The sequence below is a fragment of the Miniopterus natalensis genome, chromosome 1, assembly GCF_054644295.1.
Source record: "Miniopterus natalensis isolate mMinNat1 chromosome 1, mMinNat1.hap1, whole genome shotgun sequence".
Lineage (NCBI taxonomy): Eukaryota > Metazoa > Chordata > Mammalia > Chiroptera > Miniopteridae > Miniopterus > Miniopterus natalensis.
This window is the reverse complement of record NC_142081.1, coordinates 58,712,946-58,740,707: the sequence shown is the minus strand read 5'-3', so window position 1 is coordinate 58,740,707 and position 27,762 is coordinate 58,712,946. Positions and strand designations below refer to the sequence as shown.

At 55.7% G+C, this 27,762-nt stretch overlaps 1 protein-coding gene across 4 annotated transcripts; it reads left to right on the top strand.

The window, feature by feature from the left end:
- The first annotated feature begins 693 nt into the window (after positions 1-693).
- JMJD7 (jumonji domain containing 7) lies at positions 694-20,595 on the top strand. 4 transcript variants are annotated; one of them, XM_016212335.2, is made up of 25 exons: positions 694-761; positions 5,679-5,832; positions 5,907-6,160; positions 6,466-6,522; positions 7,025-7,120; positions 7,349-7,425; positions 10,678-10,750; positions 11,048-11,184; positions 11,323-11,454; positions 11,775-11,815; positions 12,009-12,051; positions 12,306-12,360; positions 12,667-12,794; positions 13,064-13,147; positions 13,445-13,482; positions 14,339-14,474; positions 15,203-15,339; positions 15,593-15,815; positions 15,915-16,032; positions 16,339-16,476; positions 16,657-16,761; positions 16,915-17,094; positions 17,436-17,602; positions 18,183-18,369; positions 18,521-20,595. In XM_016212335.2, exons 1-25 carry the CDS (start codon positions 698-700, stop codon positions 18,739-18,741), a joined length of 3,045 nt encoding a protein of 1,014 aa, XP_016067821.2. In that variant the 5' UTR covers positions 694-697; the 3' UTR covers positions 18,742-20,595. The 4 variants fall into 4 exon arrangements, with proteins under 4 accessions (XP_016067821.2, XP_087678250.1, XP_016067828.1 ...); XM_016212336.2 differs by lacking the exons at positions 694-761; positions 5,679-5,832 and having other exon boundaries at positions 6,043-6,170; XM_087822124.1 differs by lacking the exons at positions 11,048-11,184; positions 11,323-11,454; positions 11,775-11,815; ... (13 more) ...; positions 18,183-18,369; positions 18,521-20,595 and adding exons at positions 7,653-7,812; positions 7,928-8,026 and having other exon boundaries at positions 10,678-10,746.
- The last annotated feature ends 7,167 nt before the right edge of the window (positions 20,596-27,762 follow it).

The following is a 27,762-nucleotide window of genomic DNA, read 5'->3' as shown; positions in this document are numbered from 1 at the left end:
GCTGCAGCTACCGTAGTCAGGGTTAGAAATACACTTCCACCTGTACCCCTAGTCCCAACTCGCACACCAGCCACAGCCCACGCCGACTGGGGCTCTCGCCGGGCCCTCTGGGCTGGGTTCTTAGTAATCCTTAGCCGGTCTGTCCCTAACAAAGAGGGAGCAATACTCCAGCTAATGTTTGTGAGAAGGTGGCTGCCCTTCTCCTACCCTTAGCCCAGCTTTGGGATGGGTGGGAATCTTGTGGCCGGTCTGGCGCCCGTTCCCTTCTGCATGTCTGAGGCCACCGGCAATTGCCGTCCCTGTCCAGATTTGCCCTGACCAAGTTTTGAAAGACCCTTATTTATAACTTTTATACTTTGCCCAGGCCCTGGCGCTTTCCTTCTCCCCAGGTTTCACGGGGCAGGGGCTGTTTTTAACATGTCCATTTGTATTGATGTATGAACTGGTGAATAAACAATCATTTGTTAAGTCTGGGACGCCACCAAGCGGGGCACGCATCAGAAGGCGCTTCTCTCGCCGCGTGGGCAGCAGAATGCGGCGGTGCGCCGGGGCGGGGGGAGCGGGAGCGGGGCGGGCCGCGGCCTCAGCTGTGGGGGCGGGGCGTACCTGGGGAGCGCCGGGAGCGGCGGCGGACGCGGGCGTGGGGAGGGCGGGGCCTTAAAGGGGGAGGGCGGGGCCTCCGGGCGGCGGCGGCGTCATGGCGGAGGTGGCTTTGGAAGCCGTGCGGAGGGAGTTACGAGAATTCCCTGCGGCGGTAAGGGGTGAGTGGATTGGCTCCGGCTGGGGCGTCCCGGCGTTGGCTGCAGATCAGTTTCAGGACTGGGAGGGGCGGACGGCGAGGCCGGGACTGGGTCCCTGAGTCGAGTGGCCCTGGTGCTTCCCGGGCCGCCGACACCCGGGCGCACTGTAGTTCTAATCCCGGAGGAGCGCAGAACCTCGTGCGCGTGACTGGTTAATGCCTCCTCTGGTCACTCTGGTCGAACCTCCTCCTCCAAGCTCGCGGGTGGGGTCCTCAGCTCCCCTCCCGTGTTTGCACGCCCTCGTGGCTTCCTGGGGTGACTGACTTCACAGCCAGCCCCGCGCTGAATAATCAGGGGTCTCTTTTGCCTTTCCCACCCTTTCCTGCCGTGAAGTCTTAAGATGGTCGGATGCTCCCTCTCTGAGCCCCTGCTGGAACTGGTCAAGAACAGACTCCTCCAAGCTGGGAGCCTTGCAGAGCTTGGGAAGAATTGGGGACAGCTGTGCAAGAGATCGATCCCTGGCTTCGCGCTGCTTGGTTTTTATTTTCCTCCCTCCCTCCGTCCCTCTTTTTAAATTTTATTTAAGTAAGAGATTATTTTTTATTGATTTCAGAGAGCGGAAGGGAGAAGGGGAGAGAGAGAGAGAGAGAGAAACATCAATGAGAGAGATTCATTGTTCGGTTGCCTCCTGCACACCCCCTGCTAGGGTTCGAGCCCGCAACCCCGGCATGTGCCCTGACCGGGAGTCGAACCTCGGTCTCCTGGACGGAACCTCAGTCTTCTGGATCGTAGGTCGATGCTCAGCCGCAGAACCACGCCAGCCGGGCTTTCTATTTTTAAGAGATTTCTCACCAGTGAATAGGACGTGGGCATATGGTTTAAAAAAAACACGGATATATAATATAATGTCAACTTCCCTCCCATTCCAGGCCCCAGTTTGTATCCTTCCAAAAATACTGTTTAACCCTTACCAGAGTTCTCAGTGGTTAGAAGGTCGCTCTGGGTACCGAAGGGTCAGTGTTCGATTCCCAGTCAAGGGCTCTGTGTGAGGCAACCAATCGATGGGTCTGTTTCACATCCCTCCATGCTCTAAAAATCAGTGGAAAAAATATCCTCCTGTGAGGATTAACAACCCCCCCCCAAAACAAAACAATTGTTTATATCCACACACAAAACTATATATACCTCCCATTTTAGACAAATGATAGCCTGCTAAACATACTCTTCTGTATTATGTATCTTACAGATCATTCCATAGCCCTGTGTTTTGCACACCTGGGTACTAGTGCTGTAATTTACTTAATCAGCCCATTCTTGTTAGGCATTTAGGTCATTCCCAGTCTTTTGTTTTCAATAATGCTGCAGCGAATACTTTGAGTATTCATTTCACAAATACAATCATGCGCCACATGTGAGGCTAGGTAATTTTGTTGTGCGAACATCACAGAGTGTATTTACACAAACCTAGACATTATAGCCTACTACTATAATTTGTATGTGCTATCTGTACTTTTATGTGACTGCCAGCATCACCACAAACCTCATGGGACCACCGTTGTATTTGTGGTCCGTAGTTGACCAAAATGTTATGTGGCCCATGACTGTACTTAAGCACTTCAGTGTTCCAGGCACTGTTCAGTGTGTTTAGGATACATCAGATATCTGCCCTCATAGAGCTTACAGTTCTAAGTGAGGAGACAATGAACCATAGGCACACTAAATGAGTAAATTATATAGTAGAAGAAATGTGTTACAGGATAAGTGCTATGGGGGGAAAAACAAGTAGAATGATGGACCTCAGGATGTGGGGGTGAAGGGCAGGTTGCAAATTTAAATAAAATGGTCAGGGTAAACCTCCTTGATAAGGCAACCTTTGAGCACAGGCTTGAGGGAGAAAAGAACATTAGGGTAGAGGGCATGGACAGGCAAATGCCCCAAAGTAGGAGTGCCTGGTGTATTCAAGGGACGGTGAAGAGGCTAGTGTGCCTGGAGCAGAATCTTTGTGCACATGTATATTTTTGTTGGCTAAATCTCTAGCAGAATTGTTGGGCCAAAGGAATTGTTTGGATTCCTTTTGAAATTCCTTCACTTTGAAGCCCCAAGTGAAAACTGGCCATTCTCTAAAGGAAAACTATTAAATGGTGAGGAAGTAAAACTGAAGCAGCTGCGGAAAGTACAAAGGGTTAAAAAAAAAAAAGAAAAAAAAAAAAGGCAGTTTCTGTGTATTTTAAAAATCCTAGTGAGAATAATGGGGAGATTTATTGAGCCCCACATACCCCCACCCCCAAGGTGACTGCTTTGATGGGCTGGCATGACTGGAAAGGCCTCTTGCCAGTTTCTTCCTCCTGCTCCTTTACTTGGCAGGTTTCATCTTACCCTCTCGCCAGTGAAGCAAACACACACCCCAGCTGTTTCCTTTTCAGTTTTCCTGGGCCCACCAGGGTCTCTCTTCCCACCCAGTTCCAATTTTTGATCTAATGACACTCACTTTCTGACTGATTGCAATGCAAGGCAAAGATGAGATGTGTTTGTGAGAAAGAGAGCATGACCTCAGAGGTGAAAATGAATGCAGTGGCCTTTTGGAGCAGGAGGCAGTAACCACCCATTGGGGTTTAAGACATTCAGGCTAGACCTCAAGGATGAAAATAATAAAGCCCTGTACCCTTATAAAAGCCAGGAGAAAGGCATTCCAATCTGAGTGAGCAGTAGGAACAAAGTTTGGTACTACCTGAGTAGTGTGTGGTAAGGGGCAGGCACACACGGGAGGAAACCAGACTGGAAAAGTAGGCTGGGCCTGAATGCATGCCAAGGCAGACAGTATTTTGTTAAGGAGTAAGTGGTAAGTCATCAAAGGATTTTTTACTGGGGGTGTGACAAGATGAGATTTTAGGAAGATGACTGGGGCCAGGGTGAGTGATGCTTTGAGAGGGAGTGGAATTAAGCCAAGGAAACAAGTTAGTTCACTCCAGCAACCATCCAGCCAGGAGATGTTGGAGACTTTCATTCAATTATTAAGCAGGTATTTTCTGAGCACCTACTGTGTGCTCAATACTATTCTAGGTCCTGAGATGCACCAGTGAACAAGACAAGCATCCCTGCCCTCATGGAGCTTACATTCTACCAAGAGAGAGACCAGTAAACAATTGGATAAGTGAAATATATAGTATGTTAGATGGTGATAAATGATAGAAAAATAAAGGGGACTGGCCGGTGTGGCTCAGTTGGTTGGAGTGTCATCTGTGCACTGGAAGATCGAGGGTTCGATTCACAGTCAGACACATACCTAGGTTGTGAGTTCGATCCCTGGTAGAGTTTGATCCTTGGGGCGCGTACAGGAGGCAGCTGATTGATGTATCTCTCTCACATTGATATTTCCCTCTCTCCCTTCCTTTCTAAAATCAATTTTTTTTTTTTTAAAAAAAGGAAAATAAAGGAAGGGGTATAAGGATTATTGGGAGAAAGTTATAATTTTTAAAAGGGTGGCCTGGTTATTTGCAGCATTATTTACAATAGCCAAGATCTGTAAACAGTCCAAGTGTCCATCAGTAGATGAGTGGATAAAAAAGCTGTGCTGTATTTACATAAGGGAATGCTACTCGGCTATAAAAAAGAAGGAAATCTTACCTTTTTTGACAGCATGGATGGACCAGGAGATTTTTATGCTAAATTAGATAATCCAATCGGAGAAAGATAATATCATATAATCTCACATGTGGAATCTAATGAACAAAATAGAGACAGAGGAATGGATACATGGGACAGACTGATAGCTGTCAGAGGGGAGGGAGTTTGGGGGGGGCTGGATGAAAGAAGGTGGGATTAAGCCAAAAATATATATGTGTGTGTGTGTGTGTGTGTGTGTGTGTGTATGTGTATGTATCAGACAACAGTGTGGTGATAGCCAGAGGGAAAGGGGGTGGGAGGAGGTGAAGGTGGGCAAAGGGGATGGGGGAAATGGGGATGGAAAGAGATTTTGCTTGGGATGATGGGCATATGGTACAATATGCAGATGATGTTTTGTTGAGCTGTACACTTGAAACCCGTATGGTTTTGTGAACCAGTATCACCCCAATAAATAAAAAAGGGGAGCAGAGAGGAAAGCCTCATTGAAGTGACATTTGAGGACCCAAAGGAGATAGGTGAATGGATAGCAGCAGAGGAAAGGAGAGGATGGTTTGAGAGACACAGGAGGTAGAATCAGTAGGACTTGGAGACAGGATGACAGGAGTGAGGGAGAAGGAAGAGTCAAAAAGCAAAGATTTTTATTAAGGTGACACAGGACCACTATAGACATCTGCCCAAGTGCACATGGAGCCCTGGGTATCTGAGGATGGTGATGCTGTGAGGTTATTACTTTTCCTCCTATGGTTTTGTGAGGCAGTTTGTCTCCCCAGTTAGGTTATAAGCGTCTTGAGATGATGATTGGTGATACCTCCACATTCGCCAAGCCAAGTACTGAGCACATTCTAGGTGCCAGTAAATATCACTGTTAGAGGGTGCTTTTTACAGCCTCAGCCCACCTGCACCAGCCTGTAACCTTGGGGCTTCAGCCGTACTCATTCCGGAGCTCCCAGCACCGCCTCCGTGGCTGCCTTCCCTAATGGATGCCAGGAAGGTGACCACTCCAGAGAGGGAAAGCCAAGGGTCCATGGTGCAGGCTAGACCTGGTCCCATGGAGGGTTTGGGTTATGGGCTGAGACGTGGCCCCAGGCCCTGTCAACTCTTGTGGCCCATAGTGGTGTGTTTGTGGTTATGTCACACTTTCTCTCTTGAATTTCTCTCCTCATTCTTTAATTCCTGATTGTCCAGGATCCCTTGGTCACCAATGGGCATTGTCTAGGGGCACAGTGTGGCCTGCCAGGGAGGGCATCTCTTATGCAGACAGTGGGGCAGCAACTGGGTGTTACTGGCTTCAGACCCTGCTCCTCTGTCTCTCAGAGCTCAGCGTGCCTCTTGCTGTGCCTTACCTGGACAAGCCCCCAACTCCGCTTCGCTTCTACCGGGACTGGGTCTGCCCCAACCGGCCGTGTATCATCCGCAATGCCCTGAAGCATTGGCCAGCCCTCCAGAAGTGGTCTCTCCCTTACCTCAGGTGGGGGCTGCCCCAGCGGGATGTGGGCGGTGCTTTGTGGCATCTGGGCGTGGGCCAAATGTCCATTCTTCCAGAACCACAGTGGGCTCCACGGAGGTGAGTGTGGCTGTTACCCCAGATGGTTATGCGGATGCTGTACGAGGGGACCGCTTTGTGATGCCCGCTGAGCGCCGCCTGCCCCTGAGCTGTGTGCTGGACGTGCTAGAGGGCCGAGCCCAACACCCAGGCGTCCTCTACGTGCAGAAGCAGTGCTCCAACCTGCCCACTGAGCTGCCCCAGCTGCTGCCTGATCTGGAGCCCCATGTTCCCTGGGCCTCCGAGGCTCTGGGTGAGTGGAGGTGGGTCCCCTGCTTGGTTTTTCTCATTGGTGATGACTTGGCCCACACTCTTGGCTCTACAGGATCAGGTACTGCACACTAAATGCTCAAGTCCCCAGGCCTCGACTTCATATCAGTGAACTGAAGGTTGCTGCCCCTCACCAGTGGCCCACCTCTGCCCTTTCTCCCTGCTCTCTCCTTGTGACCCCTCTGCTCCCCACTCAGGTTCTGACCCAGCATCACTGTCAGGTGGTTATTCCCAGCCTGGCCTTTGGGCCACCCTCTCCTAACTCACCCTCTTTCCTCCGACCTGCAGGAAAGATGCCTGATGCTGTGAACTTCTGGCTGGGGGAGGCGGCTGCAGTGACATCTTGTAGGTATCAGGTGGAGAGGAGACCTAGAGTGGAAGGTTGGGCCTATACAGAAATTAGACTGACTTTTCTCTAAGATTTTTTCTGGGATTCTGGGCTCAGACACAAGAAAGGGCCTCCCCTGAAAGCTCAGGTGGGGGAAGGTACATGTGGCATTGGGGGTGGAGGGGCACTATTTTTTCTAGGTCCCTAGAAAGCTTCCCAAAGGCCAGCTAGGTCAGGCATCAGGAGAGCCTGAACTCAGGAGAGCCCTGTTTACTAGCATTCCCCTCTTGGTGGAGATGAGCCCAGGGCCTGGCAAGCGTCAGTCCCTGGAGGACAGAGATCAGAAATGCCCGAAACCCACCAGGCACCTTGGCACCCCTTCAAATCTGCTCTGATGCTGCATGCTTTTTTCTTGCACCATAAGCTGTCTTGGGGTGCGAGGTGCTCTGCATGATCGTTTGCCCCCTGCTGTGCCTGGCCCCTCACATCCTGCCCACGGGGCCTCCTTTGTGTTGGCAGTGCATAAGGACCACTACGAGAACCTCTACTGTGTGGTCTCGGGAGAGAAACACTTTCTGCTACATCCACCCAGTGACCGGCCCTTCATCCCCTATGGTAGGGGGCTCGGCCTGCAGAGGCTTTGGGAAGCAGGCAGTCCAAGGTGGAGGGAGGGCAGTGAGGGCGATGGGCAGGCTGGTGCCCAGGCCTGAGGTGTAGATACAGTGTCTCCACTGCACTAGGGCTCCTGACCTTGCACCTGTACCCGGAGAACAAGTAAATGGGAGTGGCTGGCAAGCTGCAGGCCACCTGAGGGTCCTCACACCTTCCTCCCTCTGGTTTCAGAGATGTACACTCCAGCAACCTACCAACTAACTGAAGAGGGCTTCTTTAAAATGGTGGATGAGGAGGCCATGGAGAAGGTTTCTGTCTTGTTCCTGGGCCCCAGGGAGAGGGAAGGGTAGGAACCTGGGCTCTGAGGAGCGAGCACAAAAGAGCTGGGGCGGTGGCACCTTGCTCTGAAATATCCTTAAGTCTTGAGCCTCCTAGTGCTGAGCAGGGCAGGGCCCGTGGTGTTTACCTTTGGAAGAGATGGAGTTGGAGGGCCTGGGGCTTCGGGCCTGTTCCTTGGCATCCACTGTGTCCCCAGGTGCCCTGGATTCCACTGGACCCGTTGGCTCCAGATCTGGCTCAATACCCCAGCTACAGTCAGGCCCAGGCCCTTCATTGCACCGTGCAGGCTGGCGAGATGCTCTACCTGCCAGCCCTGTGGTTCCACCACGTCCAGCAGTCCCATGCCTGCATTGCTGGTGAGGAGCTGCCCAGCCACCTGGCAACAAGCCCAGCAGGGCATCTGGGAGATGGGTCAGGGAGGCTGTAGGTTAGAAGGGGGACCCTCATGCTCAGTTCTCATTTGCTCTGCAGTGAATTTCTGGTACGACATGGAGTATGACCTCAAGTACAGTTATTTCCAGCTGCTTGACTCCCTCACTAAGGCCTCGGGCCTTGACTGATGGAGCCCTGGTGAATATTGCCAAAGACAACTTGTGGAAAAGGTTGTGACCCTTCTGGGCCAGGTCAATTCTAAAGGCAACTTGGAATCAGAGTGTACTGGCTCCTGGCCCAGCTCAGCTTGCGATCAGTTTTGCAGGATCTCTGGAGGCGATCTGGAGGTCCAGAAGGTACCTGGCAGGTCTGGGTGTGACTCGCACAGGCAGCAGCCTGTACTGGAGGAGGAGTGGGGCTCCAGGTGTAGCACTGCCTCTCACCTTCCTGACCTTGGGTGAGTTAGTGCCTTGGAGCTTTGGTGTCTCATCTGTAAAACAGATAATGATCGTTCCTACCTCACGGGTGTTGTGAGCATTGGAGATGGTATCTCTGGGGACAGCATGGGGCTGGCATAGGAATCGTTCAATAAAAGATAGCTGTGATTTGTGTGTGCCAAGACTCCCTCTTGAAGTTGCCTTCTGTGGTCTGGTGAGGGCTGGAAGGTTCAGCTAAAAATTTCAGGGTGATTCTGATTGGGGGTGAGGGCTGGGTGCAGGCCTGGGCCTGAGGAGCTCCCTGCTGCCAGGACCCCTCTATTGGTGACAGCCATTGCAGCCCCTCTCGGCAAGCAGGCCACCCTCGGCCTCATTATAACTCTGGCACAGACCTCATTGATTTGGGGCCTGTGAAGCTCTTCCTGGCTTTGTTCTTCTTCTTCCAGCTCTTGGGCAGCTGGTGGGGTGTGGTACTTTGAGGGTCACCCCTGTTCCTCCTACCTGTAGGAGGGGACAGAAGCCCCTGCCTCTCCTGAGACTGTTCCTCTGTAAGGAGTGAGTCTCCACACTCAGACTCCCTGCCCCCACCAACCCAGCCCTGGAGATGAAAGAGTCCCCTTTCCCAGTGGCAACCCAGAGGCCTCATCCCCCAGCACCCAGCTCTAAGCTTTGAAGGCCTGTTTCATAGAACAAACCACACCTCTGCCAGGTCATGATGGGGCCTGGGGCACTCCTCTCAAATTGGCCAGCCACTTCAGCCGGGACTGGGTATTCCTGTCATACTGGCATTCGGAGGTTGCGAAAGATCCTGCCATGGGGGACACGGCTCTTCTGGCTCTTCCGTTTGCTGCTGCTCTGCCCCCCCCTTCTATACCCAAGTGGCTCCTCCAGGCCCCACCTTCCATTCTCTCTCTGCCTGGCCTCTGACAGCAAACTCTCCTGGGGGCCCATTTTCTAGGTGAGAGCTGGGAGAGCAGGGCTGGGTGGTGTGGGCACAGATGGTGATGACTGGAGAGAACGGGTCTTTGGGGGGTTTGAGCTGCCACCACAGGGAGGTTGGTGGTTTCATATAGATTTAAGGTGTCTCATTTCCTGTACAGGTTTCTGGTCCAGGAAAGAGTGGGGCTTGGGTGGAGCAGAGGTTGTAGGGAGGGACCAGGGAGGAGCTTAGAGCCAGGACATCCCTGGCTGTGGATTAAGAAGCTGACAGTCCTCTGTCCTCCGGTCACTGCCTGTCATTCCTGGTTCCCTAGGACTCTCATGGCTCTGGTAAGACAAGTAGGGAACTGGGTCCCCACTCTAATGCCTGGTCCCCTGGGGCCTGATTATTGCTATTTCTTAGTGGAGTTGTAGGCTTCTTGGACCAGAGTGGTGAGCAGAAGCTAGGGAAGAGGCAGGGTGTTGGGATGAGGGACTGTCCTGAGTTCCTCCTGCCCTAGGGAGAGGCTACAGGCAGAGCTCCCTGGTACCAAAGACCTAGGCCCTGATAACTCAGTCGCAACTGCTGTCTTGGGGCCCCAGAAGGAAGTGGCTGCTCCTGTGCTCCTTCTGACTCAGTTGCTTGGGGTAGGGGCCCCAGGGCTGACACTGATAAATGAGCTTCCTTAGCTCTTCTCTGGACTCCCAACTATCAGGGCCCTTCCTGAGGCAGGGCTGAGGGCCAAAAGGAAGGATTGGTTGGCACAGGTTTTCCCTGCCTTGGCAACCTGCCGGGGTCCACATCCCCAGACCAGGATTTATGGGTTTAGATGGAGCTGCCTGAGGACCATTGTTAGCCTGACCTTTTAGGACCTGAAGGACTTGACAATCTGTGGGTGGTCTGACCTGGTAATTGCTGTCCCAACCTTAGTAGAGAGCCCATTTCCAGGGTTTTCCCCTGGCCAGGGGTGGACCTCTGGGGGTGCGGGCAGCTCAACAAGGGTTCCCAAGACCAGGTTGTGCCCTGACATACCTCTTCCCTGGCCTCCCGCTGCCCAAGACCAGCCTGAAGGCTGCTTATCAAGTGTGAGCTGGGGAAGTAGGTGAAAGGAGACTATGCCAGGAACTAGAAGCAGGTAAGTGTGGGGATTGAGAGCACAAGTCTGGAGCTAGCCTGGTCCAATCCTGGCCCTGAACCTTGGGCAAATGACTACCTAGTCTTCCTGCCTCAGTTTCCTTGTGGGGTTGGTCATAGGGTGGTTGTGTGGTTAAATGAATTAATGTATAAAAAGACCTCAGTCCAGAGCCGGCCAGAGCGTTGTGTAAGTGTTAGCAGGTGTCATCAGCAGGTATCATAGCCTCCTTTCCTTTCAGACCTGTGGCTGGGCAGGGCTGTGACTTTTGGTTCAGGATTAGGCCACAAGGGGTTGCCCCAGCCTCCCCTTAGTCTCCTTTGGGTCTCTGCCTGCAGCAAACCTGTCCCTTTCTCTGCAGGCAAAGGTGCCTGGGACCTGCCTGCTCACCATTCGTGTCCTACAGGCCCGTGGCCTGCCTTCCAAGGATCTAGGTGAGGGCTGGGCCCAGGGTGGGCAACAGTTGTGCTGCTGCATTCAGAGTGGGGCAGTGGCAGTGGGAAGAGATGTGAGTAGGGCTGAATGTGCGGGGGGGGGGGGGGGGCGGGAGCTGGGTGGAAAGTCATGTTCAGGGCTCTGCCTCTGCTCTTCCTGCCTCCTGACTGAGCCCCATTCCTTGGGTCTCTGGGTCTTCCAGCATTGCCTGTGATGGAAAGACGTGGATTATTATGGGTGGCCGGGCTGGGAAGGGGTCGTAGCAATCACCAGCTGCTCGTGTCTCCTTCCCACAGTGACCCCCTCTGACTGCTATGTGACTCTGTGGCTGCCCACGGCCTCCAGCCACAGGCTCCAGACACGCACAGTTAAGAACAGCAGAAACCCCATCTGGAATCAGAGCTTTCGCTTCCGGATCCACAACCAGCTCAAGGTGGGCCAGGAGTCAGCCCCACCCTTCTCCCTGTCCCTGTCCACTGCCACTGCCCCCCCCAGCCCCTCCTTCCTTGCCCCGTTCACCTTCCTCTTCCACCCACCTTCCTGCAGTCCCCTCACTCTGTTCCCCTTCCAGAATGTCGTACAACTGCAAGTCTTTGACCAGGATCTTTTGACCAGTGACGACCCCGTGTTGTCGGTGCTGTATGACGTGGGGACTTTGCGGATTGGGGAATTCCGCCGGGAAAGCTTCCCCCAGAGCCCTCAGGCAAGACTACATCAGGGCAGGGGAGGCCCTTCACCCTGGGGAGGGGAGATGATTGGGAGGGTAGCTGAGTACATGTGGCCATCTTTTTCAGTAGCTATAGTCTCCTGGGAAGCAGTCCTGTCCCCAACGTTCTTTCTTGACACCTAAGCCAAGGGCAGCTTTCTTGAGGCAGTCCAGAGAAGATGAATGGAGCAGTCTGGCGATGGACAATCGCTGTCCCTCCATGGGTCCCAGCAGCCCCAGCTGTGTCTGGATTGGAATCTGTTCTCTCCCTCTCTCCTCCTCCCTCCCCTTTCTAATTTGCTTCTCTCTGTCTCCAGGGTGAGGAGCAGCTGGAAGTTGAATTTCGACTGCAGAGTCTGTGAGTCAGGGACCGTGGGACAATTCCTGGGTGGGAGTGCTTCCTTCTGGGAAGGACAGGGTGCTAAGTGCCCAGAGGCGACACCCTTCCCTGAGAGATGTCCAGTGATAGAGGAGGAATGCCCAGGTCTCCTTGGGGGGTGAGTACCTGGGAACCTGGACTCCTACTTAGGGTAATTGGGGGCTCTTTTCAGGACAGACTGTGCTGAGCAGCTTGTTAGCAATGGCATCCTGGTGGTGAGTCTAGAACCCTTCTCTTAAGCCATCTGCTTGTTCTCCTCCCCAAGTGTCAGGCCCACCATGGGGGTTGGGAGTCAGAGCTGAGTTGGGGGACCCTGAGATTTCAGTTCCTCAAGAGGATACAACCTCAGGAAATGTTTGGTGACTCAGGCCAAGGTAATAAAGTGCTGAGGAGCAAGAACCAGGGTGCTAGGCGGGTGGGAGCCTCTACAGGAGGGGTTCATACCTGAGGGGCTCTCTTAATGACTCAGGGCCGGGAGCTCTCCTGCTTACATGTTCGACTGGAGGAGGCCGGGGACCAGAATGGTGAGTCCCTCACCCCAGGGATAGACCTCAACCTTCCCTAAGGGGAACTTGGAGGGGACCTTGCACTAGATGTACTCAGCTCTCAGGCAGGAACAGGGGCGGTGGTGGGGCACATCCATGCTGGGGCTTTTCCCCTTAGTCCCCAGAGGCGCTGTGGAGGGGGCCTTCCATCTCCAGCCTCGTCCTGGGCCAGGCATCCATCTCAGTGAGGGGAGGGTAGTGCTCTCCAGGCCCCTTAGGCAAGACGAGGGCCTCTGTGGGCTGAGATCCTTTCCCCAGCCTCTCTGCTCTGGTCTGTGTTTCCAGGGTCAGAAGGCAGAGTTCAGCTTGTGGTTCCTGGGTCCTGTGAGGGTCCACAGGAGGCCTCAGTGGGCACTGCCTCCTGCTTCCATTGCCCGGCCTGCTGGGAGCAGGAGCTGAGTGTTCACCTGCAGGTAGTGTGCCACTGGCTCCCATGAGGGGCCCCCAGACACTCTCCTCTCCTGCCCTCAGCACCTCTTTCCACACTGTCCCTCTGTTCACCTTGAGCCCCCCCACCCCCTTCATCTCCTGGCAGGGTCAGGCACCCTGGGAAGAGTGTGGAGCTGACGTTGGCCTCGTGTCCCCCTTCCTGCTTTTTTCTTTCACTCCTAGGAGCAATGATGAAGTCCTTGCTGGAAAGAAAAGGTAGAGATTCTCAGTTCTTTTTTCACCCCTCCTGCAGGATGCCCCCCAGGAGCAACTGAAGGTGCCCCTGAGGGTCCTGCCCTTTGGCCAGGTGGTGAGACTCGTCTTCCCTACGTCCCAGGTACTGGTCACTGGAGGAAGCAAGCCAGTTGCACAGGCAGGGCTGGGCCGGGCCCAGGCCTTGAAGGATGTTCTGCTTCAGTAGCAGCTTCTGTCCTTAGGCTACACCCTGGATAAGTGCTGGGCCAGGCTCTGGGGAGGGGTCCTCTGAGCATCCCTTCCTTCAGGTGTCAGTCCTGGCCCCTGTGGAGATGGCTGGGGGCCCAAGGGAGCATGAGGATATCATGGGGTGTGGCTCGGGCTGGGATGAGAGGAGCAGGGTGTCTCACCTTAGTGACTGGAGCATTCATGTTTTCAGGAGCCTCTGATGAGGGTGGAGCTGAAAAAAGAAGAAGGGTGAGAGGCTGGGCTGGGCACTGAGAAAGGTCACGGGGGAAAGCAGCCAGGGACAGTGGCCAATGGTCAGGTACTCGGTCTGGAGGAAAGAAGGAGAGAGATGGGGTGGCTCCCAGCACAACTGCCTGGAATCGTCTGTTAGTGCTCAGGGGTTTGCTCCCAGGGTGGAGCATGATGTGTGGGAGCCTGAGCAGATGAAGGCTCTTTTTCACATTTTACTTGCATTTCTGCTTTAGTTGGAGGGGGGTGTGCCTAGCCCCGTGCCTGGCACTTGGGAGGCACTTGATAAACATTTGGCTGGAAAAATGGGGAAGATGAGAGTGGTATGGGGCACAGAGAGGGCAAGGAAACCAAGAGAGAAGAGAAATGGCGCCACTTCAGGTGGCATCAGTATGGGTGGACCTTAGCTAACCTTCATAAGACAAGGACTTGCTGCACTGGCCCTCCACGTGCCTGGGAGACCAGCTGCTTACCATGAGGTGGGAACACTGGTTCCTGTCACTTTCGGGTGGGTGAGGGAGAGAAGCTAAGAGGTGGAAGTGGAACTGTGGTGTTGGGTGCCACCCAGGGGTCTGTTTGCACCTGGGGTCCCAGAGGGGCCTCTTTAGTCACCGGTATTCCTATTTCTGTGACTCCTCTTTGCTGCTTTCCCAGTGTGTGGCTGCATGGGTCTGGGTTCCCCCTCTCCCCCTCAAATCCACATGTGTCACATTTCTGCCAGGACACAGGAGAGATGAGAAGTGGGGAGAGGAAAGGAGAGAAGAGATGGCAGTGAGCTTTTCAGAGAGGAAGACCCAGCTTCCCTTTCTCTGACAAGGCTGGGGAGCTGCCTCATGGGTCCTTCCTTTCCACACAGACCAAAGGAGCTGGCTGTGCGGCTGGGCTGTGGGCCCTGTGCTGAGGAGCATGCCTTCCTGAGCAGGAGGAAGCAGGTGGTGGCCAAGGCCCTGAAGCAGGCCCTGCAGCTGGATGGAGACCTGCAGGAGGATGAGGTCTGGGTCTGGGCTGGATGGGGCAGGCATCCCTGGGCTTGCTCGGGCCCAGATTCCCATGCTAAATGCTGGAACTGATTGTTCCCTAACCAAACCAGAGCAGGTGTTGAGCTGGGCTCTGCCTGCTCCTGCTCTCTGCCCTCTCTCTGATGTTATCAGGAGCTTGATCACATTAAATTTGGAGCATTGCATGAGACACTTGGAAGTTGCAGCTGCCCCACTGGGCTAGCTTTCCTTCTCGTTGTTCCTTGAACCTTGGCCTGGTCCAGGTTGTGAGATTGGGTCTGGTCTGATTGATCAGTGAGACGTACAGCTTGAGGGCTGCCTGCTGGCCTGGGGCAGTCCCTGGAGGTCAGGTCGACCTCTTCCTGCAAGAGGGAGAGGGGCAGCTACATGGGAGATTTTTGAGGTGGCCCTGGGGCTCCCAGAAAGCGACCACCAGATTACTCAGGGGCTAGAGGGGAGGAGATGAGGCCTGGAACTTGTGTGGTCCAGTTTCCCTGGAGTTCTTAAAACCAGACAAACCTGACCCTCAAGAGGCTACTTACTTCTGATTAGACCCCCCTCAGCATGCCTGACTAGAACTGGTCCCAAGAGCCCCGATTAGATTTTGAGCAGCCTTAGCTGTGTTTGGGCTGAGCAGCTGCTTGGCTTACTACCTCCTCTTCCTGTGGCTCTGCCTTCCCCCTCCCTAAGGCCTCTGTGAGCCTGGCTGTCTTCTCTTTCAGATCCCAGTGGTAGCTGTTATGGCCACTGGCGGTGGGATCCGAGCCATGACTTCCCTGTTTGGGCAGCTGGCAGGTCTGAGGGAGCTGGGCCTCTTGGATTGCATCTCCTATATCACAGGGGCCTCGGGATCCACCTGGTGAGCTGGCGGCAGGTTGAGTATAGGAGCCTGGGGGTGGCTGGCTGAGTAATGGCAGGGGTGCAGGTGGTAAGGCTCTTAGACCTCATAGGCCCCTCTGATTACATTGAAAGGGCTGAGTGGGTTCGTGTGCCAGACAGATGTGCTCAGGGGTCCCTTGGAAGGTGCCTGCGAGGCTGTTATCTTAGAACAGAGACCCCAGGTATGCAGTAGGGTCCTTGAGTAATTGTTCCCTGGCTTTGGCTTTTCCTAGGGCTTTGGCCAACCTCTACGAGGACCCAGAGTGGTCTCAAAAGGACCTGGCAGGGCCCACCAAGTTGCTGAAGACCCAGGTGACCAAGAGCAAGCTGGGTGTGTTGGCCCCCAGTCAGCTGCAGCAGTATCGGCAGGAGCTGGCCGAGCGTGCCCGCCTGGGCTACCCGACCTGCTTCACCAACCTGTGGGCCCTCATCAACGAGGCGCTGCTGCATGATGAGGTGTGGGGAGGGTGCAGCCTGGGAGCAGGGCGTGGGAAAGGCCCCAGGCAGCCATGGCTTTAGGTTCACATCCTCCCCTCCTGCCCTCCCCCACTCCAGCCCCATGATCACAAACTCTCAGACCAGCGGGAGGCCCTGAGTCGAGGCCAGAATCCTCTGCCCATCTACTGTGCCCTCAACACCAAGGAGAAGAACCTGACTACCTTTGAATTTGCAGGTGAGTAGCCTGGAACTGAGACCCATGCTTTCGTGATTGGTGGGGTGAGAATAGCTGGGCCTGTGTGTGGGATGTGGGTGTTATACCCACTCTTCTGGGCCAGGCCCCACCCAGGCTTTCCAGAGACTGCCATTCAGGCTTTGGGATGGGGGCAAGGGCCTTAGGTCTCATACCCAGAGTGCCAGCAATAAAAGGCTGAGCCGCCTGGTCACCATGCTGCCCTGGTGTGAAGCTGTGGTGGCTCTGCTGGTGCCAAGGGTCCTCAGGTTCTGGGCCCCATGGTAAGGCTGTGTGGCCTCCTCACAGAGTGGTGCGAATTCTCCCCCTATGAGGTCGGCTTTCCCAAGTATGGCGCCTTCATCCCGTCTGAGCTCTTTGGCTCTGAGTTCTTCATGGGGCGACTGATGAAGCAGCTTCCTGAGTCTCGAATCTGCTTCCTGGAAGGTGAAGGGGGTGGGAAGGCTGGAAAAGCTGGGGGTAGTAGGGAGAATGGGCCTGGGGGAGGGGGCGGGCCTTGACCTTCCAAGTGCAGTCACTGAGACATTTCCTGGTCCAGGATGGGCCCTGGGAAGGGTCAGGTTCTGACGGGGTGGGGGACTGTCTTCCCTACATGTCCCGTCTCAGGCATCTGGAGCAACCTGTATGCAGCTAACCTCCAGGACAGCTTATACTGGGCCTCAGAGCCCCGCCAGTTCTGGGACCGCTGGGCACAGGATCAGGCCAACCTGGGTAGGTGCCAACCTGGGTAGGATTCCTTGTAAGGATGCTGTGGGGCAGCCAGTGGGTCTGTATTTGGGGGAATGTGGAATCTCAGGCCTTTGGGAGTCCACAGAGGCACCCATTTCCTGAAAGACATCCCACTTCCTTCTCTCCTGACTGCAGACAAGGAGCAGGTCCCCCTTCTGAAGATAGAAGAGCCTCCCACTGTGGCTGGCAGGATCGCTGAATTTTTCACTGACCTTCTGACGCGGCGCCCACTTTCGCAGGCCACCCACAATTTCCTATATGGCCTCCATTTCCATAAAGACTATTTCCAGCATCCTCACTTCTCCACCTGGAAAGGTATCTGCTTTCTGCCCCGGTATCAGCTCTCCAGAGTCATCTCATGGCTGGCTGAGCCTTGGGTCCTTGGTCCAGACACTGACACTCACTGACACTCTATAATACTTTGTCCCCATGCCCTTTGAGCTCAGTTCCCTGGGCTGCTTGGAGTGAGAGCCCCTTTTTCTCTCCTTATGTTGGGGAGCAGGGCCTCAGGCAGTAGAGATGCCACTTTGGTGAGAGCAGGGCCGGAGGGCAGAGTCTTCTTCCACCAGCAGCAAGGGCTGGCATTAGGCCTGAGGGGCTGGTGCCCCAAGCAGCTGTGACAGCTGCTTCACCCCCATTCCCCCCAACCTTTCCAGCCACCAAACTGGACGGGCTCCCCAACCAGCTGACACCTGCAGAGCCCTACCTTTGCCTACTGGATGTTGGCTACTTTATCAACACCAGCTGCCTTCCCCTCCTGCGGCCCACAAGGGATGTGGACCTCATCCTGTCGCTGGATTACAACCTCCATGGAGCCTTTCAGGTGGGCTGTGGGCAGATGGTGGGCAACCCCAGGCCTGCCCTGACATCCTGACTATGCCTTTAGGGCGACCTGCTTTGGAGTCCAGTATCTGGCCCACATTCCCTTAGGGGCTGTGACAGTGACACTGTGTGAACAGGAAACTGAATTCATAGAATCCACAGCCAGGGGAACTCATGCTGCTCCTGAAGTTGGAGTGATGGAGGAACTGGCAGTGTGTTTAAATGTATTTTATATATGGGTCCCCTTTGCTGTACCCGCACCCCCGATAGGCCCTGGACCTTGGGGCCCCTGCTTTGAATTTCTGTGCTGGTCCAGTGAAGGTTTTTGCCTCCCAATTGCAGAACATGGGTGGTGTTAGCAGCCCCACTCAGTTGAGCCCAGTGGAGCTGCAGCAGGAGGGCTGCCAGGTTTAGAGTGTTTTTCCAAGTCTGGCCTGGCTCTCCTGGGTCCACTAGAGTCTGGTTTGGCCTCTGGGCACTAAGTCCTGCATGTGTTAGCGGACCTCCACGTTCAGTCAGCCTGCTGTTGAAACTGGGGAGCTCTGGGGGCCTCTCTGATGCCACTTCTGCCCGCCCTGCAGCAGCTGCAGCTTCTGGGCCGATTCTGCCAGGAGCAGGGGATCCCATTCCCACCCATCTCGCCCAGCCCTGAGGAGCAGCGCCAGCCGCAGGAATGCCACCTGTTCTTGGACCCCGACTGCCCTGAAGCCCCTGCTGTGCTGCACTTCCCCCTGGTCAACAACTCCTTCCGGGAGCACTCAGCCCCTGGTGAGCCACCATCCCAGACCCTCCACCTTGTTCTTCTGATGCGCTGGGCCCCCTGTCCCTCTTCCCACCTCCTCTGCTTTATGCCTCTCCGAAGGTGACACTCCCCCCCCAGTTCATTTTCCTCTGTGCCTGGCTGCACTCTCTCCACTAGGGGTCCGCCGGACAGCTGAGGAGGCGGCGGCTGGGGAGGTGAACTTGTCTTCATCCAACTCCCCCTATCACTACTCGAAGGTGACCTATAGCCAGGAAGATGCGGACAAGCTGCTCCACCTGACTCATTATAACATCTGCAACAACCGGGAGCGGCTGCTGGAGGCCCTGCGTGAGGCTGTGCGGCGGCGGAGGCAACGCAAGCAGCGCCAGCCCCAGTGATGGTGGCACCCAGGCCAGAGCTCCCACCCGGCTCACTGCCCATCTGGCTGCTCTGGTAGAGTTGGGGCAGAGATGTCATCAACAGGTGTTCCACAACCTCGGGGGGTGTGGATGGCCCCGTAGGTGGCCCCCAGCCCTCTGAGGGGCTCCTCCACGCTGTGTACCCAGCACCACCCAGACGTGGCACTGAAGCCACCAGCAGCAAGCCTGCCACAGACACCTCCTGGTAGGTCGAGCCTTCTAAATGGGCCAGAGAGTAAGGAGACGATTCAGAGATGGAACTGGGGGAGCAGCACTGACCATGTTTGTGCAGGGGCTCAAAGCCCCGTGACCTTGTCTGTTCTCCCTCCCTTGCTACCTTGAGTAGTTGTACAGCATAAAATAGAGCACTTTATGTATTAGAGGCTCATACACACATGAGGCATTATCTGAGATTCTGTCATTGCTGCCAAGAAGGGACATGTTATTCCAAGCTCTTGGTTACACAGGGCAAGGACTGGTTTAAGAAACAAAATGTTTCCCCAGCCACCTCACGGAGCTATCGAGTCAGCATGAGCTTCCCTAAAATGTGGGTCATCTGCCCCTGGCACCCTTTCTCAGCAGGAGGCCAGTTTGGCCTTGGGGGGGGGGGGGGGGTCTCTGCTGCTGCAGCCCTCGCCCTGCCCAGGTGAGCACACTTGCAGGCAATGACAGCTAGCACCCCTGACTCACCTGGTCAGGAACCTCAGCAGGCAGCCAGACCTTGGACCAGATGAGCCAAAGAAAGAGACTAGCTGCATAGCTTCACCAAGCTGTGACCTTGGGGGTCCCATCACTTAACGAGGAACTATCTACTCCTGAAGTCAGTAGGGCCCTGGTAGCTGCCTTGCTCTGGTCCCCTACAGGGTGTCCTCATGTGTAGCCCTGCGGTTTGGTGGTACTTCAGGGCGTGCTTCAGGGCCCAGACCTGTGGAAAGAACAGGGAGGCAGAGTGAATTTAGGGCCTCGTGCTCCTGGCTTCCCTGGGAACAACCACCTCTTCCTAACGTCCATGTGGGATGTGGATACTGGGAGCCAGCAGGCAGCTGCAGGAGTGACCATAGCGTATGGGGTGGATGGGAAATGATTGGTTCTCACTGCATCTGTCTGCCCTGTCCCAGCGACTCAGTCCATCACCTGGGCTTGTGGCTAGAGTCACAGAGCAGAAATGGCTGCCTTAGTAGCCTTAGAAGCCACTGTGTCCAGGACAAGGCCATTCACTCAGCCACATGTCACCTGAATCATAAATTGGAATCTGTGGGCCCTGCAGGAGTGTGAATGGTTAATTTACCAGAGACCCCAGTCATGGCTGCCACCCCTGTTATAATGTGAGTGCTCCTCCGGCATGAGCTGTGTGTGTCTTTGTGACCCTGGGTTTGTCTCAGTGTGTGAATCTGTGTGGGGGTCTGCAGGTGTGTGTCTGGCTGACATCCTGATTCCTGGTCTCTCTAGGACAATAAGGTACCCCTTTCCCCTTGGAGCAGGGACTGGGTCCTAGGACTGAGGAAAGCAGAGAAGATGGAGGCAGAGAACTTGGACAGGAGTAAGGTTGCGGAAGGGGTCTGGCTGTCCTGCATACAGTGCCCCGTCTTGGAGAGGAGAATAAGGATTGAGGGTGTGTGGGTCCCAGGTGGACAGAGCCAGGCAAGCTTTTTAGCATATACAAAGGTACCTGGGTGCCCCTCACCTCGGATCTGGCCTGAGCAGGAAAGGTGGGAGCCTGGTGCAGTTTCCTTTGCAGGGCCAGCCGCCTGCGGGAGCTCGAAGGGCCCTGGGGGGCCATCGTTGCATTTTTGCGGGTCCCTCAGCGAGGAGGGTGGGGGACAGCCATGGAATCTGGGGAAAGGGAGCCTCATGACCCTGATTCTGCTGTCAGTGCTGAGAGTGAGCAGGGGTTTGCACCAGACGGGGTGGGTGGTCAAGGGTCTCAAGCGTGGGGGTTACTCCATCCACTGGCAGTCTCAGGACCTCAGGCTTAAGGGGCAGCATCTGTGCTGGTCATGGAGGCTCAGGACCACCTCCCACACACATAGGTGCCCTACCTGTGTGGAGAGGCCGTGCTGGGCACCTCCTCAGCAGTACACTCTTCCAGGAAGTCCAGAGGTCTGGCTCTGTGCTCTGGGCTTAGACTGTGGGCTGCAGAGCAAGGGAAGAACACTGGTCAGCCCCAAGCCAAATGCTTGGCCAGCTGCAGGCAGAGTCCCTGCGTGCTCCCTCCTCCTGACTATGGTCTGAATGTACCCCCCACCCCAAATTCATATGTTGAAATCCTAACCTCAAGGTAGTAGTAGGAGGGGCCTTTGGGAGGCAATTAGGTCATGAGTGTAGAGTCCTTATAAAAGAGAACCCAGAGAGCACCCTTGCCTTCCACCATATGAGGACACAGTACTACCTGCAACCAGAAGATGGTCCTCACCAGACACCCAGTCTGCCGGCACCTTGATCTTGGACTTCCCAGCCTCCAGAACTGTGAGAAATAAATGTCTGTTGGTTACAACCTAACCCAGTCTGTGGTATTTTTGTTACAGCAGCCTGAACAGACTAAGATGCTTCTGCTTCTGGAGGCTTCTGTGCATCGAGCACTGTCCATGTGGGGGTGCTATGCAGCCAAGCACCCCGCGGGCAGATTCCCCCCAGTGCATCCCACCTCCTAGAGGGCTAAAGGCTGGTGGGCTAAGGCTCAGCCTGAAGGAGATTGTGATGAAACTCAGAATCCCTTTGGGATTCTGAAGGACAGTCTCAAGGAGATCCCAGGGGAATAGAGATAGTGTGAGGAACAGAGCCAGGAACCCAGTGAGACCAGGAGCAGCAGGAAAGGGGCTCCTAGTGGAGCCCTAGCGCCTCAGGACATGCCCTGAACACAGTCCCTCCCAGCAAAGGGTCCAAGGGGCTGCTTTCTCTGCATTCCTCCTATTAGTAGAGCTGGGCCTGTCTACATAACACCCCAAGGGAGGTGCATTCAGGACATGGGAGGACTTGAAGGATGGAGAAGTCCCCAGGATTAGAGCAGAGCCTGGAAAAGCCCCTGGGGACCTGGATGGGCTCGGGAATCAGAGCGGCAGACTCCAAAGGAGGCGGGTGGGACCAGGAGGCAGTCAGGGAATCAAGCCGGGCCCCACCTCTGCTACTAATTAGCTGTGTGACCTTTGGCAAGTTGCTCACCCTCTGGGCCTTAAATTCTTTGCAAAAAGTAAGTTTCACTTACCATGAAGGCTATATGGGTACTAGGTGTGAAACTTCAGAGGATGATTTAAGCACCAGCAGGTTGATGCCCAGGGAGTCAATGCCCCCTCCCCACCTCCTCAGGGTTCCCCTAGAGCCTACCTGTTGCACTGCTCAGGGCTCCATGCCAGCTTTCAGCCTGCCCTTTAGATGGTGCTGCAAACAGGATCTCTGCCCCACTGCTTAGCCTGCCACCAGACAGCCATGAGTCAAACTCTCTGCCTCCTGAGGGGACCCTTGGCTCCGCGCCTTGGCTGCCCCCACTGCCTGCGGAGTCAGTATGTCTCAGGGCTAGTGTGTGTCTCCCCGTGTAGCCCTCACCTTAAGGAGAAAGTATGTTTCATGTCATGGCAGTCCCTTGGCCTGTCACACTGGGCTCCCACAAGGTCAAGGGTGGCTGTGGAAGCCACATTCTGAGGAAAGATGACAGGCAGGGGTCACCATAGCCATTAGCTTTTCCCTGTGGGCCTCTGTCCTTGTGCCCCCCACCCCCCACAGCCCTGTACCTCCTCTGCCATCTTCCCCTCCTGGAACAGGCTCAGGGAGTTGCCCATAAGATCCCACTGTAGCCATCCCAGGGGCTCAAGCTGGGCTGTGGAGAGAAGGCAGTGAGGTTGCACTAGCTGCACCAGGACCAAGGTGCCTCAGGTGGGAGGGAAAGAGGGAACAACTTACAACTAAACCAGAAGAGGAGCCCCACCTCCTACCTGGGTTGGCACAAAAGCTGGGAAGTGGTCCCAAGAAGAAACTAAGAATGGGCAGGGCCAGGGGAGTCTACCCAGAGTCCACAATGCCAAGGGGCCAGGCCTGATGGCTCCTCTGCAGAAGGGAGCTGCCTGGAGGAGTCTTCTGCCACTTACCTGCCACCTCCCAGGCAGGAGCTGCTACTTAAGCTCCAAAGACCCCTCCATGGAGGGCGCACCCTTCACATCCTGGAAATGCAAGATAGGGTCAGGGAAACATCAGGACCAGCACAGAAGATGAGGCCCCCTGTGGAAAGGGGCTGGGTACCCACTCCTCCCAACCTCCTCCCAACCTCATTGTCGACAACCCCCTGGCCCCTGGGCCTCAGAGCTGGCTCCAGGGTGTGGCCTTTACCCCCATGGCCCCTGCTGCCTGGCTGCCTGCTCTGGAGACACAGTGGTAGACAAGGGTATGCACTGGCTGAATGGGACACCTGGCTGCAGGTCCCTTGTCTCAGCCAGCTGTGCTCCTGGCCACCAGCTTCCAACAGGCCTGTGCTGGAGGGAGGTTAGCCTGCTGCCAACTCTTCCAGGTTTTAGCTCCTTCGCCTGTTCTATCTGGGGGAGGGGAGCAAGGTGAGCCAGGCCAGGGCATGGGGGGCCCCATGCCTAGCCTCTCCTTCCCACACCCCTCCCACCCACAGAGAGCCCATTTCCCTTCAGCTCAGGAGACTTCCCTCATCCCAGCCCACAGTGGCATCCCAGCCTATGAGGATAAGGGGGGCAGCACACTGAAGCTGGCAAGGGTAAGGGCTTTTCCTGAAAGGTCAGATGGCTCAGTGCCCTGGGGAGACCCCGACTTTCAGGCTGAGACGGCCTACTCCCACCACCAGCCCTCAGGCCTATCTCCTGGGGTTCCCTTGCTCCAGCCTCTCTTACCCCTGCCTTCCTGTGCAGTTGGACAGACTTCTCCTCCTGGGCTGCCAGCAGCTTTTTGAAGTTCTGGTGCCTGTGGAGCAGCAGCTCCACATCCGACACTGAGTGCTAGGGAGAAGCAAGCCAGGGTGAGGCCCGGCTCCCAGGGGTGCTGAGAGCCTTCCCCTCGCCTTCTGCAACCGTCCTGGGGGTACAGTGAGAGAAGGAGCAGCAGGCTGTAGCTGCTGGATGGTACAGCAGGAGAGAGGGCAGGGCCTTGGCTCACCCCACAGTTGGGGTCCAGCATGAGGCCCTCCCGGGAGGCCAGCCAGGCCTCAGCCTGCTCCAGCCCCTGCCGCAGTTTCTGTAGGCCCCAGCTCTCCTCGAAGCATGCCCTGCTCAGGGCCCAGGCCTCCTCCAGTGCCTGCAGCTGCTCTTCCAGCTCCTGCAGACACTCTGTTACTTGGAGGGGAGGGGGTACTTCAGGTGAGATGTTGGGCAGAGCCATCCAGGTAGGGCAGAGCTGGAGTGCCCAGCAGAATTTTCGAGAGAAGGCTGAGAGGCCTGGACACTTCCTTCTCTGTCGTCTCTCCTCCCCTAGCCTGGCCTCTCTCTCCCACTGGCTCCACTCCCACTAGGGGTTCTGAGACCTTGGGTAATCAGGCTCTGAGCCCAGCTCAATGCCAGGCCCACCTCTGTGCTTGTACCTCCAGGAACATGAAGTGGCCATTGCCTACCAGCTGCCACCCCTCCTGCTGTACATCCTGGGCTCGAAGGCTGTGCTCCTTGATTTCTTGCCCCAGCTCCTCGTGCTGCCCTAGGAGCCACTCCACCTCTGCCACGTCCACAGCCAGCTCCTCCAAGGGCATGAGCGCCTGCTTTTCTTGAGCCCATGTTCTGTGGAGCAGGCAAAGGAAGCTGCTGTCAGGGCCTGGAGGGCACCCAGGGGAGGGGGGCGGGCAGGGCAGGAGCTGTGCAGGAGGAGGTGGAGTCCAGTTCTCCAAAGAGCTGGGGTGACCCCTGCCCTGCAGGACAGAGCTGCGCCAACAGCTGAGGGAGGGTGCCACCTACAGCAGCTCCCGACAGCGTCTGAGGAAGGTGCGGCCCTGGGCAGCCTGCTCTAGCTGCTGGCCCCACTCCTGGGCCTTTGCATCCAGGGCGGCCCAGGCCTCCCGCACTTTGGCCAGCTGTTGGGCCAAGCTTCCCTGAGCTGCAGGTTGTAGCAGGCCCAGCTGGTAAGCCTCCGTCTGCACCTGTGCCACCTTCTTCGCCACAGCTGCCAATTCCCTCTGCTGCCAAAACACAGGATCAGACCTCACTCCCTGCTGCACACTCCTCATTCAGGGAGCATCCAGTCCTCTCTGGGTCCCGCCCTGCTTCCCAGACTCTCCCAGGCCACCTCTGCTCAGCTCCACAAGCTGGGCAAGCAGTCCCTAGGCTGGGAGGGTCCTTGCCTCTCACCTCTGGGGTCCCCTTACCCACCTTCAGGGAGTGGCTCAGACAGGAAACCCACAGGGTGCAGACCCTCACCTCTAAGTGCCTGTGCTGTTGCTGCAGGGTCTGCATCGATGACAGGCTGTGGTCACAGGTGTCTCTTGCCATCAGGATGGCCTTCTGCATCCAGCTCCAGAGCTCAGCCACTGCCTGCTTAAAGCCACGAACCTCATGGGCTGCAGCCAGGTTCTGGAAGAGGAGGGAAAGTCTGCTCTGGGCTTAGCTTATTCCCAGGGTCCTTTCCCCCTGGAGTCATGGCCTCCTGGGCTACCTCCTTGTGACCAAGGAGGACCATGGGGCTTGGTGACTCGTTTATGACCGCCAGGCACAGGAAATGTCCTGGATGTGGCAGCTACTCAATGAATGTGGGTTCGTTACTGATGATGTAGTCCGGCCTCAGGGGGCATTCTGTGAGCAGAGGTGCTCAGGGCATCCTGATGAGAAAGGCAGAGATGGAGGCTCTGCAGTGGGTGAGGATGGGTCTATGTGAGGGAGCAGGTTGGTTTGGGGGCATCCGTCTGGCTGAGAGGAGAGGGTCAGCTCAGGGGGCTGCGCCAGCTTAGACCCTCAGAGATGGCATCTCTGGGCTTGGGGGTCTGTTGGGGGCTCAAGGAGCTGGGCTGCCTTTATAGAAACTACCAGCTGTGCCTGAGAGCTAAGGTTGTGGGGACACTGAAGATTTCCTTGGCATACAAATCCACTTGGAGCACTCAGATGAGACGAGTGAATGAATGGAGTGAGGAGCATCTGTCATGCATCATAATAAAAGTGAAGCTGTTTAGGGAGGCTTGGTGGGGGTCAGGAGCTGGCCAGACATGCTGTCTGCTTCTCCTCGGAGGTGTGAACCACACTAGGAGGAACCAAATAGGTAGAGAAAGTAGGAGGTGGAAGACTCTGAGGCTCCTGATGTGCTTGGTGCTGGGAGTTAGAGGCAGCCACCTCCCCCCCGCCCTCCCCCATACACACCCCTGGTGGGTTTGCTTGTCCCTGGTCCACCCAAAAGACACAGATGGCCCTGCCCGTTGACTGCCCCTAGCCTGTAGGACCTACCTGCATGCCGGCTTTTATTGCCCTGTCCAGCCTCTCCCAAGTGGCCTCAATGTGACCCCTCTGGGCTTGAATCTGGGGATAGCGCCTGGGTGCTGCCTGTTCCAGGTTGCCTGCCAGCTCCTTTAGGGCCTGCACTTGACCTGCCCCAGGCTCTGGACTTCCTCTCTGAAAGCATCAAAACTTCTCTTCCGGTACCTGCAAGGGTGCAGGGCCACGAGGGTCACTCTGGAGGTGGTATCCAGCAGCTCTGGAAGCTCACAAAGGGCTTGGCAGTGTCTGGTAGTCCTGACATCCTTGGCTCATGCTCTAGAACTGAGGGGTCTCCCAGAGATCCCCCATTCCCCTTCTACTCAGCCCCTTATCCCCTAGATGCACACCTTCCTTAGCTTGCTCTGCCTCAATTCACTCTCCCCCAGGTTCACTCAGAAGTGTCTCACCTTGACATCCTCAAGGTCCAGTCTATAGTCCTGAGACTCAGCAATGGCCACCTTGCTGGCCAGCCAGGCATCAAGGAGCAGGGCCTCAGGCTCCAGGTGGTGGAGCTGCAGCTGTTCCCCCCCCGCCCCGGAAGGCCTCGACCCCTGCCGTCTGCTCTCTGCAGCAACCCTGAATGAGCCTCCCTTAGGGCCTGCATCTGGGCCAGCACTTTGGAGCTGTGCCAGGAAGGACAACCCAACTGGCGCCCTACCTCTCCAGGCAGGACCAGCCTTGGGTGCCTCTGTAGGGAGAGCCCCTCCCTGCTTTTTCCTAGGTGGGCCTGGTTCCCACCCACCTTTCTGGGTTCTGCCTGCTCTCAAGGAGGGCTGTTGTCTGCTGAAGTCTCTCGATGCACTTGCTGAACCCCTCGAGGTCTCTCCTGGTGGCCTCCAGCCGCCGCAGAAAGGCCTGTGTGGCCTCGGCACTCTGGCCCATGTCCTTCTTCTTCAGGACACAGCCCCGCTCAGCCAGCCAGGATTCTGCCTCTAGTAGCTGGGGTGACACAGAGGAGGTAAGTTTTCCTGGGGTGATACCTTCCCCAGGGTTCATGCCTTGGGATTGAGAGCAGTGGTTCTCAGTCTTGCTGCACATTAGAATCACCTGAGAGCTCTAAAAGACACCCTATGCCTGGCTCTCACCCTGAGAAGATTCTGATTTGGTCTGGAATAGATCCTGAGTATCACCATTTCTTCAAGGTTCTAGGTGTGTGGTGCCCTGGCAGAGTAGCTCGGTTGGTTAGAGCCCTCATGCCCCAAGGTTGTGGGTTTGACCCCGTCAGGGCACATACAGGAATCAACCAATGCATGCATAAGTGGGCAGAGCAACAAATGGTTGTTTCTCTCTTTCCTCCTCCCTCTCTTTCTCAAATCAATAAATTAAAAAAAAAAAAAAAGATTCCAGGTGAAGCATTGAGAACAACTGGTTTAGAAGAAATAGCAAAAACAAACAAATGGTCTGTTTTCCTGGAAACATGCACAGGGGAGACCTTGGGAGCAGGAGTCCACCTAGTGGAGGTGATAGATGCACAGGGCTGGGAGCCCCACATGGGGGTCACCCTCTGGGCCTGTATACACTCTGGGTGTCGTGTCCACTCCAGCCCTTTGTACTCCACCTCACTCCTCACCTCCATCAGGAACCGCTGGGCCTCCTGAGCCTGCTGCAG

What these genes read in the sequence shown, in the direction of transcription:
- JMJD7 (XM_016212335.2), top strand. Translation starts at nt 698, where the DNA reads ATGGCGGAGGTGGCTTTGGAAGCCGTGCGGAGGGAGTTACGAGAATTC. An exon ending in GAGCTGAAAAAAGAAGAAGG is followed by an intron (nt 13,483 to 14,338) that starts GTGAGAGGCTGG and finishes CTTTCCACACAG; the next exon opens with ACCAAAGGAGCTGGCTGTGC. An exon ending in GACTACCTTTGAATTTGCAG is followed by an intron (nt 16,033 to 16,338) that starts GTGAGTAGCCTG and finishes GCCTCCTCACAG; the next exon opens with AGTGGTGCGAATTCTCCCCC.